Here is a 15,691-nt window from a genome sequence, read left to right as displayed (position 1 = left end):
CGTCACGTGATTCCTCCTGGCATCCTGTTGTCACTGTCACATATCAGATATTGGGCCGGATAGGCGGTGGGTCTGATCCAGTAACGGCATTTCATCCGTTCTTATGGGCATTGGCCAACGGGGCTTGAGTACAGTTCAGCTTGGGAATTTAGCCCGACCTCTTTGGCCAGAGTTCTTCCCCAAGCTCTGGGGGGCCGTGCCGTGGGAGCCCTAGCCGGCAGGGGTCAAAGAGGAATAATGCCACCTCCCCCTCCCGGGAGCCATGACCTTGGGCCTCGGTGTTCGCCCCCGCTGTTTGATCAGGTGAAAGGCCTCGCTTCACGGGACGCTTGTGTTTGGCAGAGGAAACCGAAGAAATCGAATTGGGGGTAGCGGTGGAGGGGGACTCGGGGCTGGCGTTCCCAAGCAGAGGCCGGGGAGGGGTCTGTGGCAGGACTGGGGACAGGAGCCACTGCCAGGCGGCCCTGATCTTGGGGGTCCCGGGGAGCGGACTGTGTATCTTGCTCCAACTCGTCCCCCTAGGAGGACTTTCCGAATGACACTTCCACAGTCGACCTAGCGTTCTTCCCCTTCCGTGCGACTTGAGCTCTTGGTTTAGGTGCAAAAAAGTCCCCAAAGTTCCATGGTGGCCTCTGTTTCCAAAGTCCCCCGGTTGGGTGGGCCCGGTATCGATTCAGAGGAGTGGACTTGCCGGGGTCTTCCCCTATCCCACCCGCCCACCACCACACCACGCAGGAGACCCATCATCATCATCATCATCAATCGTATTTATTGAGCGCTTACTATGTGCAGAGCACTGTACTAAGCGCTTGGCAAGTACAAATTGGCAACATATAGAGACAGTCCCTACCCAACAGTGGGCTCACAGTCTAAAAGGGGGAGACAGAGAACAAAACCAAACATACTAACAAAATAAAATAAATAGAATAGATATGTACAAATAAATTAAATAAATAGAGTAAAAAAAAGATGTACAAACATATACATATATACAGGTGCTGTGGGGAAGGGAGGGAGGTAAGATGGGGGGATGGAGAGGGGGACGAGGGGGAGAGGAAGGAAGGGGCTCAGTCTGGGAAGGCCTCCTGGAGGAGGTGAGCTCTCAGTAGGGCCTTGAAGGGAGGAAGAGAGCTAACTTGGCGGATGGGCAGAGGGAGGGCATTCCAGGCCCGGGGGATGAGGTGGGCCGGGGGTCGATGGCGGGACAGGCGAGAGCGAGGTACGGTGAGGAGATCAGCGGTGGAGGAGCGGAGGGTGCGGGCTGGGCTGGAGAAGGAGAGAAGGGAGGTGAGGTAGGAGGGGGCAAGGTGATGGACAGCCTTGAAGCCGAGGGTGAGGAGTTTCTGCCTGATGCGCAGATTGATTGGTAGCCACTGGAGATTTTTGAGGAGGGGAGTGATATGCCCAGAGCGTTTCTGGACAAAGATAATCCGGGCAGCAGCATGAAGTATGAAGTACCCAGCCCCATCCTGCTCAGAGGGAGCTCCCCAGCTGCTGGCCCGGCCAGAGGGTGACCCTCCCTTGCCGAGTGGCAGGCATCGGTGTGGTTGACTTCCCCCCAGAATTGCAGGTGGCACCTGTCAAGGACTCCCTGCCCAGCGGCAATCCCCACCCCTCGCATTCGCTAGGCGGTCTGGCCCAGCTGGGTTTCGGGTCGGGTTTATTTGCCAGTAGTGAGCCTCGTGGTTAGGAAAGAAGCAAGCTCACCGGGCGGCGTTCCCTCGGACGCTCAGCAGAGCCGGAGGGAGAACAATCAATCAATCAATCAATCAATCAATCGTATTTATTGAGCGCTTACTGTGTGCAGAGCACTGTACTAAGCGCTTGGGAAGTACAAGCTGGCAACATATAGAGACGGTCCCTACCCAACAGTGGGCTCACAGTCTAGAAGGGGGAGACAGAAAACAAAACCAAACATACTAACAAAATAAAATAAATAGAATAGATAGGTACGAGTAAAATAAATAAATAAATAGGGTAATAAATATGCGCATACATATATACAGGTGCTGTGGGGAAGGGAAGGAGGGAAGATGCAGGGGATGGAGAGGGGGATGAGGGGGAGAGGAAGGAAGGGGCTCGGTCTGGGAAGGCCTTCTGGAGGAGATGGGCTCTCAGTAGGGCCTTGAAGGGAGGAAGAGAGCCTTAGCCTCCTCCCTTTATCCCACATGCTTTTGTCCCACATGCCTGCGTGCGTGTGCGTCTGTGCACATTGTGCCATTCACTCCTTGGATCCCCAGGTCTTCCTCCCGTAGGCCGGGTGTCGGTGGTTTCCAGGCATTCCGTGCTTTGTTGTCCTGTGTTGACCCCTCCAGTCTCCCAGACCGTGACTCTCCACTCCTTGACCCGGGTCGTGCCGGGCCTTCCCCAAGGACTCCGTGGCCCAGCACGGAGATGACCTCAGAGAAGCAGCGTGGCTCAGTGGAAAGAGCCCGGGCTTGGGAGCCAGAGGTCATGGGTTTGAATCCCGGCTCCGCCACTTGTCAGCTGTGTGACCTTGGGCAAGTCACTCAACTTCTCTGAGCCTCAGTTCCCTCATTTGTAAACTGGGGATTAAGACTGTGAGCCCCACGTGGGGCAACCTGATCACCTTGCATCCCCCTCCAGCGCTTAGAACAGTGCTTCGCACATAGTAAGCGCTTAACAAATGCCATTATTATTATTACTATCCGCTCCCTGGTGACAGTCAGCGCTTGGCGGGGTCCCTGCCAGCGTTCAGAACTGACCCGTGTGTGCTGCCCCAGGTCGGGGGGCTCCTCTGGCTATGAGGGTCCCGCGTGGGGATCTTCCCAGTCTGTCTCCTTTTCTTGCACGATCCCCGGCCATCGGCATTCAGACAGTCCCTCACCCATTCTCCACGGGGACAGTCTACAAAATGGTCACGGGACAAGGTCCCGGAGATCGGAGAGCTGCTGTCCCTTTTGATAAGGCTGGAGCCAGCCCCGCCGTGATGGCTCTTCCCCCCGCCCTCACTGGTTGGCCCCCGGGAGAAGAAATTTTACTGGCAAACCGAAGTGGAAGGAACCGCCAGGCTTCAGCTCTCCCACCTTACCTTGTGGGTTTCATGCTGTAACCCAACCCTGTCACTTCGCTCCTCTAACGCCAGCCTACTCACAGTACCTCAGGTTAGTCTGTCTCGTGGCCGATTCATCGCTCCCGCCCTCCCTCGGGCGGGGAACCCCTTCCCGCTTCATGTCTGACACAGTCCATCTCTCTATGGAGAAGCAGCATGGACTCAGTGGAAAGAGCCCGGGCTTTGGAGTCAGAGGTCATCCGTTCAAAGCCCAGCTCTGCAACTTGCCAGCTGTGTGGCTTTGGGCAAGTCACTTAGTTACCTCATCTGTAAAATGGGGATTAAGACTGTGAGCCCCACGTGGGACAACCTGATCACCTTGTAAACTCCCCAGCGCTTAGAACAGTGCTGTGCGCATAGTAAGCGCTTAATAAATGCCATCATCATCATTATTATTATTATTATTATTATTATTACCCATCTCCAGAGGCCTAGTAGATTCACATAGCCCCTAAGAGGCCTTCATTTCCCGACCCTAATTTCCCCTCCCTTCTGCCTCACTTATGCACTTTGGTCCGTATTCCTTAAACACTTTGATATTCAGCCCCACTCCGGCCTCACAGCATATCCCTATCCTTCCATGTATTCATTCAGGCGGATTTATGGAGCACTTCCTGTGTGCAAAGCACCGTACTAAGCGCTTGGGAGAGTTCAGCGCTTAGAACAGTGCTTTCCACATAGTAAGCACTTAATAAATGCCATCATCATTATTATTATTATTATTATTATTATTACAGTTGAACAATAAACAGATACAGTCGCCACCCACAACGAGGGGGCTTCCCTTTTCTGCAATTTATTTTAATGTCCGCCTCCCCTTCTGGACTGTAAGCTTCTTATGGGTAGAAGAAGATCTTGTCTACCAACTCAATTGTAGTGTACTCTCCCACGCAGCTGGTACAGTGCTCTGCACACTGTAAGTGCTCAGTAAATTCTACCGATTGATGGATGGATTGCCGGAGGGGCTTGGATAACACAGAGTCAGGCCCCGTGGCTAAGCGTAGCTGCAGGGTTCTCTCTAGCTTTCAAGGTCTCTTGGTCCCTAATGATCTCATAGCTCTATTTTGCTTTGGGACGGCGCCTCTGCCCTCCTTATGATCTATACGGGAGTAGTATCTGGTAGCTGTGTGAATGTGTGTTGTGTGTGCGTGCGTGCTTGCTTGCATGTGTGTGTTTTTAGCATCGCCGCAGCTGAAAGCGCCGAGCAGTGTTTCCTGTCTGCCGCCGATCTTCCTTCAGCCCCGGCTTCCGATTGCATCCGTGCTGGTGGCGGGAGACGGCTCGGGGTTCTCGGGGCTTTGCTTACCGTCGCACGAGCCCCGGGCCTCAGTTTTCTCACGCGTCTTGGTGGGCTGCTGTACTTTGGGGCGCTTAGGAGAGTTCCGTGCACGGGGGTTGCCGCAGCACGTTCTCAATCTGAAAATGTTGCCCGCAAAGAAGAAGCCAGGAGCCTGCGGGCTGCACGTTTCTCCTTTCCCTTCTCACCGAGACGTGGCCCACGGAGACATCTGGGGTCACAAGTGGCCCTCAGACTGAAAAGATTGAGCAATCACCCCTTAGAGGGAGGGAGGGAAAGGGGTTTACTTGATTCAGGTAGGACTTTGAGCTCCTTGCCTAAGCCTGAGAATCACTGTGAAGTCCAAGGGTGAGCTTAGGTGGTACTTGGAGCCCAGGACTGGCTCTGCGGGCGAGGGTGGCCTTGCCCAGATGGACGCTGTCCTGGCTTGGCTGGCCCCTGGGGAGTCTTCTGCCTCTTGGCAGCTGAGCCCTTCCTCTCCAGTTGCCAGGCACGTGGGTTTGTTTACATCTCCGATGTTGCGAGGAGAGCCAGAGGCCAAGAGGCAGGAATCTTGAGTTCTGCCCCGGGATCCTCACATGACTGTCAAATCCCTTCCTCTGTGTCAGCATCACCTCTCTGCTTTCGCTCCGGAAGGGGGTGAGAGAAACGGAGGAGTTTGGACGCGGTGGCCTGGGGAAAGGGGCCGGAGATGGGCCCGAGGGGCACGTGGTATTCAGCCAGCCCGCTCGGATGAGTAGAACACACCAGAGGGGCCAGACAGGCTCCCTGAGGACCAGGAGCTGACGATCCGTGGCCGGCCGATGGGACGTTTTTGGACCCAGCGGGGCCGTCGCCTCTAGCTCGAGTCTCACCGGCCATTGCGTTGACGGTTGTGCAAACGCTCCGGATTTTGAAACGAGGCCGCATCCCGGTCCCCGGCCCGAGGTTACGACACAACTGATTTGCCTGACTCCGGAGGCAGAGAAGGGGTGGGGGAGAAAGGGAGGCCAAAGTCCCCATTGCCCCAAGGTTTGGCCGGTCCCCCAGTAGGGCAGAGGGTACCGGCAAGGAGGCCTCTCGGCAGAATTGAGCTTGGCGGCTTTTAGTTTCAGCCCTCGGTGAAGAGATCCTGGGGGAGGGAAGGGGTGGTGCCTCTCAACTCCGGGTGGCCTCCTGACCCAAAGAGACGTCTGGGATGAAGGGGTGGTGGTAAGGGCGGTTTGCAGCATCCCCCCCTCACCCCACTCTGCCCTCCCGCCGACACCCCCGTGCCCCCATCCTTGGGTCAGTGGCGAGACCTTTCCTGACGCTGCCTTCGGTGCCGAATTGAGCAACCCCAGCCTTGTCCGAAGCCAGAGCAAAGGGCTCTCCCCCGACTGACCATTCACCAGACGTGGCCCCACCGCACGCTTCGACTCCCTTGACCTTATCCCATAAGGAATGGACTCCGGCTGGCCCGCGGAGAGCCGCCGCCGCCCCTCCCTCCGCCCGATCCTCTTCTGAGGGGCCGTGTCGTCTCTCCTCCATTCATTCAATCGTATTTATTGAGCGCTTACTGTGTGCAGAGCACTGTACTATAAGCGCTTGGGAAGTCCAAGTTGGCAACATCTAGAGACGGTCCCTACCCAACAGTGGGCTCACAGTCTAGAAGAAACCCTCGAAACCCATCTCGACCCGATTGGCTTTGGTGCCGTCCCTCCCCTCCTCTTGTGGGGCCAGAGCCGGACGGGCCCTTTGTCTCCTCCCTGCTTACTGATTGTGGGGGGCCGCTCGTCCTGGGGGACGGTGGCGGGGCGGAGGGAATGACTTGGGGATTTCTCCGGGGGAAAGCTAAACAGCCTTGAATCTCTCTACGCCCTCTGCATCTGCTGCTACTGGCCGGGAGCCGGGAGGTGGGGAAGGGGGTAGGAGATGATGGTGTATGTGTGTACGCACGCGCGTGAGCGATTTGTTTTTAGCATCCCTGAGCTGGAGGTGTTGAGTAGCATTTCCTGTCCTGAGCTGAACCTACAGGAGCCCACTAGGCTTTTCTTTTCGGGCTCTGTTCCCCCTGTGACTGCCCACCCAGCCGCCCACCCGCAAACACTCACTCTCTCCCTCCCCCGACCCTTCCGTCTCTCTCGCTCTCACTGCCTGGTCTGCAGGTGACTCAGGCCTAAACCCACATTCTTGCTTAATAATCTTGGGTAAGTCCTGGCACTGAGGCTCCGTGCTCCCATCTGTAGAGCAGGGGTGACCCTCCCCTCCGGTCCCTGGGACGGGGTGGGACGGGGGGAAATTCCCTGGATTTTAGCAGCGGGGGCATTTCCACGCCACCCCCTCTCTGGGGCACTCGGAGAGGGGCCACGGCTGCTAGTGGAACCAGGGAGAGAAGCAGCGCGGCTCAGTGGGAAGAGCCCAGGCTTGGGATCAGAGGTCGTGGGTTCAAATCCCGGCTCAGCCGCTTGTCAGCTGGGTGACTTTGGGCAAGTCACTTCACTTCTCTGGGCCTCAGTTACCTTATATGTAAAATGGGTATGAAGACTGTGAGCCCCCCGTGGGACAACCTGATCACCTTGTGACCTCCCCAGGGCTTAGAACAGTGCTTGGCGCATAGTAAGCGCTTAATAAATGCCATCATTATTATTATTATTATTCTCTGGGCCTCAGTTACTTTCTATGTAAAATGGGGACGAAGACTGTGAGCCCCCCATGGGACAACCTGATCACCTTGTATCCTCCCCAGCGCTTAGAACAGTGCTTTGCGTATAGTAAGTGCTTAATAAATGCCATAATTATTATTATTATTATTCTCTGGGCCTCAGTTACCTTCTTTGTAAAATGGGGATGAAGACTGTGAGGCCCCCGTGGGACAATCTGATCACCTTGTATCCTCCCCAGCGCTTAGAACAGTGCTGTGGGCATAGTAAGCACGTAACAAATGCCATCATTATTATTACTATTATTAAAGTCTCCCAATCAATCATATTGAGCACTCACTGTGCGCTTGGGAGAGTACATTATAATGGAGTCGGTAGACACGTTCCCTGCCCACAACAAGCTTACAGTCTAGAAAAATGAGGTGGATTGAAGGGTGTTTTTAAAAGGCACTGCGGGCACGGATGACCCTTTTCCTCTCCCTCACTGTCAATCAATCAATCATATTTATTGAGCACTTACTGTGTGCAGAGCACTGTACTAAGCACTTGGGAAGTACAAGTTGGCAACATCCTGAGCTGCCTCAACCCGTAGGCCCCGTCAGACCGTTGTATCTTTGGCATAGGCTGCAGCCTTAGAGTTGGGGTGGCAAATAGGGCCTGTTTGGGTTTTCCAGGGCCTGGAGAAAAAGGGTAAGCCCGCCAGGAATGGCATTTCTTGGCAAGCAGTTGCAGATAAGAGCTAAGCTTTCCCCGGGCCAGAAGAGAGACTGACTGTTCAAGCCAGGATTTTGCTCCCTGTAGGGGAGGAGCGGGGAGTGGTCCAGCTAATCCCTTTCCCAAGAGGAGAGCTGGCTCTGGAAGAGGTTTGGAAAGCCATCCAAGGTAGGATATTGCACTTGGCCCGACCGGTGTGAACCAAGAAAGCTGGGAAGGAAGCAGAAGTAGCTAGTGAAGCCCCGAGTTGGAGAGAAATAAGTCCAGCCTTAGTCGACTTCGTCCTTCTGTCCTGTCTCTAGAGCTCCCTATGAGTGGCAATCAGGGAAATAATAATAATAATAATAATAATAATAATGTTGGTATTTAAGTGCTTACTATGTGCCAACCACTGTTGTAAGCGCTGGGGAGGTTACGAGGTGATCAGGTTGTCCCACGGGGGGCTCACACAATTTTAATCCCCATTTTCCAGATGAGGTAACTGAGGCCCAGTGAAGTGACTTGCCCAAAGTCACCCAGCTGACAGTCGGCGGAGGCAGGATTTGAACCCATGGCCTCTGACTCCAGAGCCCGGGCTCTTCCCACTGAGCCACGCTGCTTCTCTGGGGTACAGGTCAAGGAGGTGGGAGGAATGAGAATCAATCAATCAATCAATCAATCGTATTTATTGAGCGCTTACTGTGTGCAGAGCACTGTACTAAGCGCTTGGGAAGTACAAGCGGGGCCTAGTGGATAGATCCTGTACGATAGGGGATTTCAAGAGGACCTTGAAGATGGGGGGCCTCGTCTGCTGGATTTGAAAGGGGAGGAGGTTTGGGGCAGAATGGAGGGCATGACCGAAGGGGTCTGCAGAGGAAGAGGCGAGAGCGAGGTGTGCCGACTTCTCTGCTCCCACCCTCCGTGAGCCCGCAGGGGCAAGGAGGGTGGGGGGCGGGGAGAGGAGCTAGCGGGGGGACGTAGGATCACTTTTCTCGCTGGGGAACCTGAAGCAGGAAGCCCGGAATAAAGTCCCCAGATCCACTCTATTGATTTTTCTCTCTCCTGTCCTTTACCGTCTCCGATCTTCCGACCGGCCCCCGGATCCTCTCCCCTCACCCTAGGGCTCCGGCAGATGCCGTTCCCACCGTTCTTCCACTCCCAGGAGCCTGACGACATCTCCCGGGGGGGTAGCTATACCCGCCCTGGGTGGGAGAGGGGCCTCAGAAATCCTCGCGCCCCACACGTCCGTCTTCGAGTCATCCTGGTCTTCTGGCGAGTTGAAGCCATTGTGGTGGGGAGAGGAGTCCATTGAGCCTGGTGGTGTTGCCTTGGTTACCTTGGTTGCTTGCGTTGGCCCGGAAGAGGAGAAGGATGGATCGTGGGTTGGGTAAGGCACTACTTTCCTTTCCGGGCATATGTGGAAGGATCCCTCTGCGGAGTATTTGGAAGAAGTCTCGTCCATTGGGCCTAGGCTGGATTCCGCGATGAGAGCTTTCCTCAAAATGAACATTCAGGGATAGAATAATAATAATGATGGCATTCGTTAAGCGCTCACCATGTGCGAAGCACTGTTCTAAGTGCTGGGGGGGGTTACAGGGTGATCAGGTTGTCCCACGGGGGGCTCACAGTCTTCATCCCCATTTTACAGATGAGGTCGCTGAGGCACAGAGAAGTTCTAGACTGTGAGCCCACTGTTGGGTAGGGAACGTCTTTATGTTTTGCCAACTTGTACTTCCCAAGCGCTTAGTCCAGTGCTCTGCACATAGTAAGCGCTCAATAAATACGATTGATGGATTGATTGATTAAGTGACTTGCCCAGAGTCACACAGCTGACAAGTGGCGGAGTGGGAATTAGAACCCATGACCTCTGGCTCCCAAACCCGGGCTCTTTCCACTGGAGGAAAGACAGCTGTCAGGAGGCCGGGCCCTGCGGTGGCCATTGCCATTGCCAAGGTACTCCAAGTCTCCTTCGGCGCTTTCCCCCATAAGCCGGGCAGGAGTGGAAGTACAAGTTGCCAACTTGTACTTCCCAAGCGCTTAGTACAGTGCTCTGCACACAGTAAGCGCTCAATAAATACGATTGATGATGATGATGATGATGGGTGCACAGGGTAGTCCTTGCTCGGTTTAGTGGGAAACTGAGACAGCAAGAAAGGAAAGACAAAGCGGCCCCCCGGGGCCGGGGATGGGACCCCGGAACCGTACCTTCTGGGCCCCGCTGCGGACCTACGCTGTGAATGAAAGAGGATCGGGTCCAGCTCCTGACAGGACCAGAAGTGTTGGCTCGTAGATCTAGAGCTATTAGAAATATATATATATATTTTTTTTTTTGGCAGGGGGGTGTGGGAGGGAGTGCGGAGAAGAGCCCATTCTCTTACAGGTCTCTTTCCTGATTCCCAACAAAACGTTCGTAGTTTTGACATCAAAGCTATTAGTACGCTACTCGACTTGCCTTTAATTAACCAAGATATTCTGTAGCTACACTGCCATCTTAAAACCTGTTGAGTGCTATTTTAATTCTAAATTGCCCCCTTGCCTTTACACAGCTGTTTGTGTAATAATGATGGTATTTGATAAACGCTTACAATGTGTTCTAAGCGCTGGGGGGGGATACAAGGGGATCAGCTTGTCCCACGTGGGGCTCACAGTCTTAATCCCCATTTTAATAATAATAATGATGGCATTTGTTAGGCGCTTACTATGGGCACAGCACTGTTCTAAGCGCTGGGGGGGGGGATACAAGGTGATCAGGTCCCACGTGGGGCTCACGGTCTTCATCCCCATTTTGTCACTGAGGCCCAGAGAAGCTAAATGGCTTGCCCAAGGTCACACAGCTAAGTGGCGGGGCTGGGACTCGAACCCATGACCTCTGACTCCCAAGCCCGAGCTCTTTCCACGGAGCCACGCTGCTTCTCCATCAGTTAGACATCATATATATCAGATATATTATCAGACAAAGACGTGCCTCGCACGTAACCTTTTATCTACCATGCAAGCACATGGTCATTACTTAATAAATGGCCGTTAAATAATAATAATAATGGTATGTGGCAAGCTCTTACTGTATGCCAAGCACTGTACTAAGCCCTGGGGCCGACGCAGGATGATCAGGTCAGACACAGCCCCTGTCCCACGGCTCCCAATGTAAAGGGGAGGGAGAATGGGTATTTCATCCCCGTTTTACAGAAGAGGGAACTGAGGCAAAGAGACAGGAGGTAAGCGACAGAGCCACTTATTGTGCTCTGTCCAGATTTATTTTGTGCTCCTCCCTGCCCCGCAAAACGCACCTTAGCTCCAAGCCCTGGGTTACAGCCCCCGCATTCCCTGCATGACCCTGGCCCCGGCCCCCTGACGAAGCCAGGGGAGAAGGAGCAGGTGGAAGCCACCGCGAATGCAACGTCAGCACCCAGGACGTTTCAGTTTCCATCAAAACAAGTTCTCTGAATTCCCCCACCTCTGCAGCCTGCCAACCACTCCGGGCAAGCTGCGTCAGGGGAAGAAAGCATCCTCCTTCAGTCACGGGGGGACTCTGGGAATTCACATTTATCGAGCGTCATTTTTCAGTAGGCGTTATTCATCACGGTAGACGGAGAGGGAGAGTGGAGGTCAGAAGGACACCGAGAGCAGCGGGGCTGTTATTCATCAGGCCACTCAGGTGTCTGTAGGGAAGCCCGAGAGGGCTCAGCCTGGAGGGGAGAGATGTGAAGAGGGGGAGAGGCAGCTTGCCCGGATGGGATGGGATGGATCCCGATAGCTGAAGCAGGAGGAGAGAACACAGGATCTCTTCCTGATACAGTGGGGACTAGAGGTAACGTTGAGGGGCGGGACTCGATCCTGGAAGGTCTGGGGAACTTCAGGGCTGTGGATGAGGTTGAGACTCTTCCCGCCCCCATCCCTAATGGGAAGCTAGTGTGATTGTAGTGGGCGGGATAGAAGGTCCTGAGGGAAAGGAGGGATCAGTCACAGGGCGAGTCACGCTGATTTGAGAGTTGCCCCAGAGGCCTGGGTCTCTACGCCCGCTGGGCACCCTTGAAGTAAGAGGCCGGGGTTTAGGGTGCCCGGAGTGGGGCGGGGTGCTCGGCAAATGGGTGGGCCCGTCCCACTAGGGCACCTTTGGTTTTCCCCGAGGGATCGACCCCTCCCGCTTCCACGCCTGTTCTGTTGAGGTCACGCTGAGAGGAGGCCCCGCTGCCTGGCCAGGTGGTCTGTCAGGAGGCAGTTTGGGGGGCACAGGAGAAAGGTAGGGACCCCTCGGGATGTGATCGGGAGAGTCCCGAGACCCACCGAGGTGCGGCCCCTCCTGGAGATCAACGTTTCCTCCTGGCTGCTCCTCCTCATCCCCATCCCTTGACCTTTCTTGCCTTCGCAAGGAAGGCCGCTCGCCGTTCCATCTTTTCCGATGGCCGTGCCTGGCCAAGCCCCCCGACCCACCGCCTCCGGGGGAATCACGGAGGCGGAATCGTCCCCCCCGATTCGGACTTTTCCATGAGGCAAGAGCCGCCCGGGGAGCCCCAGCCCACCCTTGGCCGAGAGAGGAGGAGCTGAGGCTTCGGCCCAGGATTGCCGCCTCTCGGGACCTCCCGTCAGGGGCCTTCCTCCCGGCTGCCTGCCTGAACTCCAGCCCGAGGCCTGGATGGGAGGCCGCCTCTGAGGGTCACGGGGCCGACCCTTTCTTCTGGAAATAACGTGCTTCCTCCCGCCGCCCCCGAGGAGGCAGGGAGAGGAGTAGCCCAGCTGCCCTTCGGCTCTGGAATCATTTCCCCTCTAACTCTGGTGGAAGAGGGCAGAGCCCACCATCCTCCCTTTTGAGCCCTGAGGCCCCAGCCCAGAGCCCTGTTTTAACCCCTCCCGCTCAGTTCCTGTTTACCGGCACTGGCCGATATCGCTCCCCCAACCCGGCCAATAAAAATAGCATCCCAAAGTCGCGAAGCCGCAGCTAGGCCCTGTGGTCACAGCTTCTAAGAAAGGCAACGGGGCTCTGGTTCCAGCACGTGACTTGCTGTAAGGGCTGTGGGTGGGTGGCCGCAAAACCCACATCCTTGTTTACATAGGCCTCCCCACTCCCCAGAAGGGGAAACTGAGGCCCTGAGAAGGAAGTAACGTGTTCCCTATCCGGTGGCGCTAGAACTTGGACTCAGGAATCTCGACTCCCCATCTTAATGGTAACAATAAGAGGAACAGCCGTGGTATTCGTCAAGCACGTATTCCGTTCTAAGCACTGAGGGAGCTACAAGATAATCCGGTCGAACGTACTCCCCGACTCGCACGAGGCTCACGGTCTTGGCGGGCGTGGGGAGGGAGGACGGGTATCGAATCCCCAGTTTACCGACGAGGAAACCAGTCCCCCCACCAGCAGGTCGGGGACAGGTCTGGGGGCTACTGAAGAAAAGACAGGTACCTATGCGGTCGGGGAAGGAAAAATCCAAGTGCTATAGATTTAGTCCTCGACTTCCAGTGCTGGGATAGGGAGAGAGGAAAAAGCAGAACTTCTTTTTCTTCTTCTTCTTCTCCTTCCTGCCCTCCAAACTGCCCCAAGTGCTGGTGTTCCGTGGTTCTCTTGCGTGGTGCAACCAGCCCAAGGAGTGCAGGCGAGCGGGAATGTGGAAAAAATAAGCCAAGCACCCTTATCTGCCTGCAGTCCCGCTGCTCCGAACCAGGCCCGCCTTCCCCAGTACTATGCTGGGGAGGGCCAAGCGGCCCAGAGGTAGAGAGCCCTGCGGAGTAGGTGGACCCCAAAAACATGCCCCCCTGGCAAAGCTGACCCTCCCAAGCTGGAGTAGAGAGTGGGAGGAGGAGGAGGAGGGGATGGCTCAATCCATTCCTCAATCTGCCAGTCGATCAGTCACTCCGATGACCTGCGGTGCCTCCATCTCCTGGCTTGGAACTCCTCCCCAAATCCATCAGACCCCAGCCCTCCCCAAAGCCCACTTCCCCAATTAATTCCCAGCATCCCAAGCCATATAAACGCATCAGCCCTCTGTAGCCCCGTGCACCTACTCATCCTCAGCACTTACGCAGGTAAATGCCCTCAATCATCTCTTTAGATTACTCTGGAAATCCTTTTATGTCTGCCTCCCCCGGGAGAGGGCAAGCTGCTCGCGGGCAGGGAAGCGTCGCTTGTCGTGCACTTCTCGAGCGCTTAATATAGTGCGTTGTGCCCGGCGGGCGCTCAGTAAACACTCCTGTTGCGAAATAAGCTCAGGTTCGTCTCTTTCCCGAGAGACGCCCTGCCGGGGAACGCGACCTCAGCCACCCACCTCGACCCCCGGTCCTGGCGGGCAGGCGGCCCGTGGCTGGAACACGGATCGGAGGGCAGGGAGAGTGCCACGGTTTCTGATCGTGAAGGACTTAGCCCGAAGCGATCTCAAGCGGCTTCTCCCGACCCCTGGATCTCTGACCGCCCCGTCCACCCCTCCCTTCTGTCTTGCAGCCGATCAAGTGTACGGTGACCAGGATATGCACGAGGTCGTCCGGAAGCACTGCATGGACTATCTGGTGAGGCCCGGCCCGGGGCCGGCGGGGGCGGAAGGGAAAGACGGCCTCGGCCCGAGGGGCAGCATTCGGGGCGGCCTCCGCCCTCCCGGGGCCCGATCACCGTCCGGGCTGGGGGGAAGGGGCAGGAGAGTGGCCTCGTCCCCCCAACTGACGGCGCCTCCTGGACCCTCCGCCGGTGCCCCTCTCTGGCAGATGAAGAACGCCGACTACTTTTCCAACTACGTCACGGAAGACTTCACCACGTACATCAACCGGAAGCGAAAAAACAACTGCCACGGCAACCACATTGAGATGCAGGCCATGGCCGAGATGTACAACCGGCCCGTGGAGGTGTATCAGTACAGCACAGGTACTGGGCACGCCGCCGCCCGGCCCGGCCTGGCCCGGCCCCCGCCGGGGAAGACCCCTCATACGCTCCACGAGCGCCCTGGAGCCGAGGAAGGACTCACGGGGACCCGACTTGCAGGCTGGGGACCACAGGGATGGTGTGAAGCCCTCCGGGGAACCGCTCTGGGGGAGGAGGCATGTGAGAGCAACTTGGGACGCCCCAGTGGGATTGGGCTAGGGCCGAACGGGGAGGATCCCCCGTCCCCGTCCCCCACCCCGGACCGCCAGGCCGAGAGGTGATCGGCTGCTTTTCGCCCCAGAGCCCATCAACACGTTCCATGGCATCCAGCAGAATGAGGACGAGCCAATCCGGGTCAGCTACCACCGCAACATCCACTACAATTCGGTGGTGAATCCCAACAAAGCCACGATAGGGGTGGGACTAGGACTCCCCTCCTTCAAACCTGGGGTGAGTCGCCGTCCTCTACCCCTGCCCCCAGCCGGTCACTCAGTACCCGTGCCCCTGGGGCCCTGCGCCCTCCTCAAGGCTCTTTGCTGAAAGCAGGAAAGCGTGGCGAAGACCGGCCCTCCGGAGGGTGAGGATACGGGTTCGGCGCTACGGCCGAAAGGGCTGCCTTAAGGGCGTCCTCTCTCTTCCAGGGCCCCGTTCTCCGCACCCCCTCCCGATATTTGGGGGGCCGTCAGGCGGTGGTGCGTAGCGGAGAGGGAAGCCCTCCCACGCCGCTGACGGACGGACGGACGGACGGACGGCGGGGTCAGGGCAAAGCTAGGAAGGGAGCTCAGCTTCCCCAGGTTCCAGAGCCCCTCTCCCTGCCTCTCTCTTTCTGTCTGTCTCTGTTCCTTCTCCTGCTTTCCGTGCCTCCTCCCGCACGCCCCTTCCCTCCTCTCCCGCATAGGCGCCTGCTAGAGGTCTTCTCCCCTGCCCCCCATCCCCGTGAGCAGCTGCCAGCCTACGTGCCCAGGAGGCTCAGCGCAGCTCCAGCCGGGCACACGGCCACCGGGATCTATTTTGGGAGGTGGGGCCGGGCCGGACTTGGTATCCCCTGCAACCTGCCCTTTCCTCTCCCCCTCCCCACCCCTTCTTCCTCCCTAGCCCCGCCGGCCGGGATCCCGGCCTAAAAATCCGGGTGCTGATTCCTCACCCGAGCCCTCGCCCTCCCTGGG

At 56.7% G+C, this 15,691-nt stretch overlaps 1 protein-coding gene across 2 annotated transcripts in view; it reads left to right on the top strand.

Moving 5' to 3' along the window:
• The window catches only part of OTUD5 (OTU deubiquitinase 5), a 73,450-nt gene that overhangs the window by 53,309 nt on the left and 4,450 nt on the right, over positions 1–15,691 (top strand). For both annotated transcript variants that reach the window (XM_038747922.1, XM_038747923.1), the window contains exons 3-5: positions 14,115–14,179; positions 14,372–14,528; positions 14,827–14,975. In XM_038747922.1, coding sequence (XP_038603850.1) covers positions 14,115–14,179; positions 14,372–14,528; positions 14,827–14,975 — 371 coding nt within the window. The remainder of the gene's footprint in view (positions 1–14,114; positions 14,180–14,371; positions 14,529–14,826; positions 14,976–15,691) is intronic.

This window comes from Tachyglossus aculeatus, chromosome 6 (genome assembly GCF_015852505.1).
Source record: "Tachyglossus aculeatus isolate mTacAcu1 chromosome 6, mTacAcu1.pri, whole genome shotgun sequence".
Lineage (NCBI taxonomy): Eukaryota > Metazoa > Chordata > Mammalia > Monotremata > Tachyglossidae > Tachyglossus > Tachyglossus aculeatus.
Note: the sequence above shows the minus strand (reverse complement) of the source record. Positions and strands in the feature narration are given on the sequence as shown.